General features: G+C 39.9%; 1 protein-coding gene across 3 annotated transcripts in view; it reads left to right on the forward strand.

Annotated features, from left to right (window-relative positions):
* papolg (poly(A) polymerase gamma) overlaps nt 1-7,274 on the forward strand; it is a 21,467-nt gene that overhangs the window by 6,406 nt on the left and 7,787 nt on the right. For 2 of the 3 annotated variants that reach the window (XM_050070480.1, XM_050070479.1), the window contains exons 7-15: nt 713-824; nt 1,052-1,141; nt 1,413-1,551; nt 1,687-1,759; nt 3,269-3,389; nt 4,858-4,942; nt 5,769-5,822; nt 5,958-6,077; nt 6,582-6,691. In XM_050070480.1, coding sequence (XP_049926437.1) covers nt 713-824; nt 1,052-1,141; nt 1,413-1,551; nt 1,687-1,759; nt 3,269-3,389; nt 4,858-4,942; nt 5,769-5,822; nt 5,958-6,077; nt 6,582-6,691 — 904 coding nt within the window. Of the gene's footprint in view, nt 1-712; nt 825-1,051; nt 1,142-1,412; nt 1,552-1,686; nt 1,760-2,040; nt 2,404-3,268; nt 3,390-4,857; nt 4,943-5,768; nt 5,823-5,957; nt 6,078-6,581; nt 6,692-7,274 lie in introns of those variants that run through there. The other variant, XM_050070481.1, reaches the window with a different exon arrangement.

Below are 7,274 nucleotides of genomic sequence, written 5' to 3' on the forward strand. Positions count from 1 at the left end.
CTCCTGCAGCCGCACTGGCCATATTACAGCAACAGAAATGTGTGCATGCATGCACAGCGACGACAACAAGGCGGGTTGCAGCGAGGGCTCTGTGCCTGCCAGACGCTGCCTGCACAGCGCGTGTCCGTCGGACCCATCGCACGCACCCGACAGGCGCTGAGGTGGTGTGCGCTGTTAGTATCGATACTTTTGTAAATTAGTATTGTATCCGGATACAGCGTTTGAGTATCGATACTTTTCAGAGTATCAATATTTTTGACAACCCTAGTTCAGACCCAGACTTATAACCAATAAACTATTGAGAATTATCACATTTTGACAGAGCATTGCTGTTTTAACTGGCAGTATTTTTAGTACTGGTTTAGCTGACTAGGAAATGCTCAGACTAATTGCATGTGTTAAACTATCTCTAGTGATGCTACTCAGCCAATCAAATCTATACATTCAAAAAAGCATTGCGACAGAGACAAGAAAACAGTCAGAAAAATAAGAGAGCCAGGGAAAAGTAACTTCACATGGCATGTTCTAAGGAGAGAAACATAGACTTGGTTTTGTCCGTACCCCCTGTGAAAAATTTCCAAACTGCTACCGACTCTGAGATCCATAGAACCACCAAGTTCAGAAATGTGTGCCCCCCCACTACCTTGAATGGCAAACATAGATATTATTTATACTCAGTTTCATCTCCTCTTTTCTTTTCTGTCGAAAACAGATTGACCTGCTTTTTGCCAGACTGGCCTTACAGTCCATTCCAGACAACTTGGACCTGAGAGGAGATTCCATCCTGAGAAACTTGGACATTCGGTGTATCCGCAGCCTTAACGGTACACCCCATGGCCAAATGAGTTTTAATAAGTACACGACTAGAATAATCTCCTAGTACATCACATTTGCAGAAGCTTGCTGCGGCAGGGATATACGTAAATCTGACAGAAGTTGGTTTTCATCTGTAACTTAAACCATATCCTTCTCTTACTGGGAATATGCATAAACTTAAAGATTGCAATAGTTTTCTCGCAGTGCTTGAGGGTTTTTATGTTTTGTCTTGCAGGCTGTCGAGTGACCGATGAAATTTTGCACCTGGTGCCAAACAAAGAAAACTTCAGGCTGACACTGAGAGCCATCAAACTGTGGGCAAAGCGTAAGTGGATTCAGATGTTCTTGTCTTATGCACTTCAACATTAACTTTTTGTATATCTGTTTTTTATTGAGTCTTTCTTTCATTTTCAGTAGTAGACACACTTGAAGAGCTAATATATAGATGCTCTAAAAAGTGATGTAAACACATTTTTATGTCCCACAGGTGTTTTGCCTGCTTAGTGTATACATGACAAACGCTCTGCTCATTTTTTGGGCAACACCGGCATTCTTAAGATGTCTCCGCTTAACTGTAATGTGCCCTCTGCCTGCAGGTCGTGGGATCTACTCCAACATGCTGGGGTTCCTGGGTGGAGTGTCATGGGCCATGCTGGTGGCCAGGACCTGCCAGCTCTACCCCAACGCTGTGGCTGCCACGCTGGTCCACAAGTTCTTCTTGGTGTTTTCCAAATGGTGAGAATTTAGCTCCTGCACTTACAACTTCATATTTGTTGTGTTCCACTTGATGGCAGTATTTCACAGCCTTGTGCAATGCATAGTATTTCAGTATTCACACATTTTACTACATTTGTCATTTCTATCCCACAGGGAGTGGCCAAACCCTGTGCTATTGAAACAGCCTGAGGACAGCAATCTGAATCTACCTGTGTGGGATCCCAGAGTGAGTATGACACCAGTGTTTTACCTCCAAATGTTGATAATGTTATTTTGCCTCTGTTGTATATGTGTATTGCTCTTTAGACAGAGGAAACACTTATCAGGACAAGAGTGCCTTTGCTAAGTTATTAAAAGTAATTTGGTGTTTGAGAGTAAGCTCAGCAGATATAGTATAGGTACATTTACCTTCTCTTATTTCATGTCTCATCATTCCTCTGTCCTCATGTGACCCGGAAATTGATATGGTCCCCTTTCATGAGTTCCAATGCTCTTAACTCTGCTCAGAGGAGGCTTCCAGAGCAGCTTGGAACAAGGAAGACTTCCTACGTGGACGTTAGCAATTGAATAGCACAACAGATGTGACATGTTTGTTTAAATCCCATAATTACAACGCTGCAGTCTCAAACCTTTGTGGACCGATAAATAACAGTACTGTGTACAGGACAAGACACCTTTACACACTTTTCTTGTATGCTATCCATTTGAATTTTCTTTTGACTTAAGTTTTGCTTTGATAGTTTTCCATAATAATATCATAAATTTATTCATGCCAAACTAATTCTAGCCTTAATTAAAGCCTTAATTAAAAACATTCTAGCTGCTGTAATTGCTGTGTCATGTTTGTTGTGTCCCTTCAGCAATAAACACATTTTAATTATCTATTGGTGTCGCTTCCATTCAGTCACAGCATGGCCAACAGTCACCGTGCATCAGGCAGAAAGCATAGTCATAGATCTTTTTTTTTTCAATTTCCCAAATGTTTAGGCTACTTTCATTACTCTCTGTTTACTATGACGCATGGTCATCGTAATATATATTATTAGAATAATTACAAACAAAGACTTGCATGGTAAAGGCTTTGCTGCTGGCAGAAATGGCTTAAAGGTCATGTGCAGTTGGTGTCCAACAGCTCCTCAAAATAGCTCTGGGTGGTAAGGAGGCATAGCTTGACATGGTCATTGAATAGCTGGCATCCAATGTAAAACATTATTAACTTAAGCATGTACTATACACTTACAAATTACATTGTGGTTTGACTGATCTTTACACAGGGAATATACAGTTTTGCTATGCATGTTTTGTCAAGCAGTTGATATAAGGCTCAATGTGCACATTTGATATTTTAAATTATGTTTTGTCTAGTTGGAGAACATTAAAATGAAATGTCTACAATTAATAATACAAAAGTATTACAAGGGATGATGCTAACACTTCCTTCAGCACACAGATAAGAGATTCAACTTTGCATCTTTCATTAGTAACTGACAAATGATGTTAGAGAGGGAAGCACGTATCATTTCAGAATGTTTGTGAGTCCTCCTTTGCATCACTTGAGGAAAAAATGCAAATGAGGGAAACATGAAGTGAATTGGGATGTGGGCCCTTGGTTTTATGATGCCTTTCAGTGTGTGGGCGTGTTGCCCTACTCGTTCAGTTTGGTAGGTAGAGTGTGCTGACGTAATGGTGAAGGCTCACAGCGAAACCAATCTTGGTCCCTGTGCCGTGTTTTTAGGTGAACCCATCTGACAGATACCACCTGATGCCCATCATCACCCCTGCCTATCCCCAGCAGAACTCCACCTACAACGTCTCCACATCAACACGCACCATCATGAGCGAGGAGTTTAAATACGGTAATATGGACTGCATGACTGAAACAATACAAAATGTAACATCTGATTACCTGTTTTTCCAGTCCTTCAAATCTCTTATCCAATCTAGTTATTGGGCCGTTAATGTAGCAAAACTATTCACAAATGTGTTGTTTAACTGTATCTCAATTTGTGTGTTCATAATCAGATGTGTAAATTTGTAAAAAAAAATCTCTAAATGCATACGGATATTTGTGAATGTGTACAGGAATGTGCAAATATGTGTTCGAAATCCTTGTGTGCTTAATCAGATTGTTGTGTGAAAGTGTGAAAGAAAATCTCAAAATCTGTCTTCAGATTTGCATGTGTATTGAGATTTGTAAATGTGTAGACAAATCTATAAATGCACACAGATCTGTAATTGCATAAATAGATCTGTGAATGCATAGACAAATCTGTATGCGCACATAGATATTAATGGCCTAAAAGTTTGAGTACTTTGCTCCTAGAGTTGTAAATACAGACAAGTCCTCAGTTACAACTCAGGCAGGCCTCTCAGTTGGCTGTTTTTTACACTAGACTGCATTGTTAGTCTAAGCACAACACTGGAGTTGTTTTCCACCACTTAAGTAATTAGTTTCATGCAAGCCTAATGTTGATCCACACTGATACACAGGCAGTAAGGAGACAACACATTTTTATCCTGTTCCACGCAGATCAGAAACCCTTGTGTGAAAACGTGTCATTGTTATCAGGCTCATACAGAAAAAACACAGCTCCCCTGTTCACTTGTATTTGTTGACAAGCCAGTTTTTTCTGTTCTGATATGGCGGTTGCCGATTGACGTATCACGTCAATCGGTGGAAGCAGTCAGTGCAGAGTCTACTTACATTATACACTGTATGTCTATGGTCAAAACCATTGTCCAGCAATGTCATGCTTAAAGCCACTGGGTGCTACTGCCTACTGGTGGTATGAAGGCTGCATAGCTACTGAGGCACAATGCGAGCAGAAGGGTAAAGACACACCTCCACACGTATTTGCAGATCTCTGGCACAGCAGAAGTGTAGCAAAAGTCACCTGTAAAAAGACAGCCAATTTAGAGGCCTGTCTGAGTTGTAACTGATGACTTGTCTGTATTTCCAGCTCTTGGAGTAAAATATGTAGACTTTCAGCCATTAATATCTATGTACGCATTTACAGATTTGTTTACACACTTACAAATCTTAATACATTTACAAATCTGATTAGGCACATGGATCTGAATAGGAATGTGCAGATTACTGTACACATTCACAAATCTCAGTACATATTCAGGGATTATTTTCAACATTTATAAATCTGATTACGTACACAGGCGTTAAGATAAAGTTACACAACTCTCCACACACATTTGCAAATAGTTTTGCTGCATAACAGCCCTCCGACTAGTCTTAAAAAAGGGAATGGTCACTTTGAGTGTTGAATTTTTGAGTCTGATGTCTTTGTCCCACTTTGTTTGATGGAACAGGCCTCAGCGTCACAGATGAGATTCTTCAGGGAAAAGCAGAATGGTCCAAACTCTTTGAGCCACCCAACTTTTTCCAAAAGTACAAGTAAGTGTTAATTATGTTCGATAAAGGATTGATGGATGGAACATTTTATTAACCAAAGCAAAATAAATAAAACATTTAGAGGTGCGTGTTTCTCACATACATGGCAATCGGTTTCTTTGCTTAGAAATAATTTCTCAATTCTTTAACATATAAGTTAGTATGTATTTTTAAAGTCCGTATCAGGTTAAGTTATGTAGAAGCGAGCCGTTTGTATGACATTAACAAGGTTGGCAGGCCATAGATTGTATTGTGCAGTTGAAACTAAAACCGGATGATGCAAGTTTTTTTCCAACCAACTTATTGTTTTCACTTTTTGGGTTTGGGCAGATTTGACTCATCCTAACTGTGGTCAGCAAAGTTTGGTCGACTCATTTTGTTTATGAGAGTTCCTCCCACACACAAATACCACAACTGGGTTTTATGCCATGTTCTGTTGGGGCTGTTGCCTCACCATAGGAGCTACATTACCTGAGCACTGGTGTGATTGGTTATGGTTCTTCCACAGTGTAGCACATTGAATTCATAAGTTTAGATTATCAAAATGCTGCTGAATTAACCCATTTAATGATTAAAATCACATGTACACTAGAATTAGGATGATTCATACATGTTAAGATGTACAGGGGCTGGACACAAGATCATTATGAATGTACAGCAGTCTTACAACACACTGATTGTAATGAAGGAGGTTTTCATTCAGCTGCATGGTCCTAAATACACCTGGGTAGTCTGTAGCAAATGTTGCCATAATGTTGCCAGTTGCTGTATAAGCATTTTAGATGTGTGTTTAGCTATTAAACATCTGATTTTCTGTTATGTGCTACAGGCATTACATCGTTCTGACTGCCAGTGCTTCCACAGAAGAAAACCACTTAGAATGGTGAGTGTGTAATGACTGGATTTCTAGTAGGTCTGTAAGGTGAAATCACAAAAAGCACCCTCACCCTTCATTGTGTTTTAATTTTGTGAGCAGTACTGGTGCCTCTGTGAATACGTCTTGATGTTTCTTACTCAGGATTGGTCTGGTGGAATCAAAGATCCGTGTTCTGGTGGGAAACCTGGAGAGGAATGAGTACATCACCCTGGCTCATGTCAACCCCCAGTCCTTCCCTGGGTCCAAGGAGAACCGTAATGAGTGAGTTCAGTTTTAGACATACGTACAAACAGCTCTGTGGGTACTGGAAGTGTATACATTTGCTCTTGCAAAAGTGATTCTCAACTCTTTTGTGTCAAGGACCCCTAAATTGATACACTTGGTCAAGGGCGTCATTTGATACAATTTCACTTCAGCAACTCCTAACTATAAATATTTTATTGGCTAGATATGACTAAGACCAGAATTCTGAAGTTGTTGACTACAGTTGAGGAAATAACCATGGAGGAAGTGAAACCTATGACCAAAATAGTCACTCTTGTGTCTCTTATTCATGGTGGGTTCGCTTCTATAGTGAATTATATTGTGAAAAATAAATGATTCCCCATTTTTCTGGGGACCCTTAAACTCTTTCAAGGACCTCTGGGGTTCCTGAATCCCTGGTTGAAAACCACGGCTCCATCATCACATGCATGTTCGATACTTCAGTCTGAAATCAACATAAACATGATTTTCATTTTTGCTCCTTGTGTGTTTCTGCAACAGAAACGACTTTGTGTCCATGTGGTTCATTGGGATCATTTTCAAGAAAGTGGAGAATGCAGAGAGTGTGAACATTGACCTGACGTACGACATCCAGTCCTTCACAGACACTGGTAGGTCCTGTAATATCACTTTTTGTTGGTGGCCGAGGAACAACTCAATCAAACATTTAAAATAAAATAGGATACATCGTAAGACATTTAGTATACTGTATACAGCAAGTATATTATTACTATTTTGCTTTCTTGGCCACCACAGAATAAATCAAATTATTCCACACAGTATTCCTAATTACAGTAAATAAACTTTTTGCCTGGTAAGGTAATAGAGAAAATACACATGACTTTTTCCAATTTGAAAGACCTATTTTACTTTTATTAAGAAGGGAGATGGAGCTACTTTTTTAGAGCATTTCCCTACATGTAAACTGAGATATGCTGCTAGCTTGTTTGAGTAAAGTGAGTGGAGGTTTAACATGTTAGAATCTTAAACAGAATTGTCACTAGGAAAATGTTACACAGAGGCAACCTGCTGTAGCATATGCCATAAAATAGCCTTAAAGGGATAGTGCACCCAAAAATGAAAATTCAGCCATTATCTACTCACCCATATGCCGATGGAGGCCCTGGTGAAGTTTTAGAGTCCTCACATCCCTTGCGGAGATCGGCGGGGGGAGCGGCCAGCACACCTAATGGC

Source organism: Epinephelus moara, chromosome 19 (assembly GCF_006386435.1).
Source record: "Epinephelus moara isolate mb chromosome 19, YSFRI_EMoa_1.0, whole genome shotgun sequence".
Taxonomy (NCBI): domain Eukaryota; kingdom Metazoa; phylum Chordata; class Actinopteri; order Perciformes; family Serranidae; genus Epinephelus; species Epinephelus moara.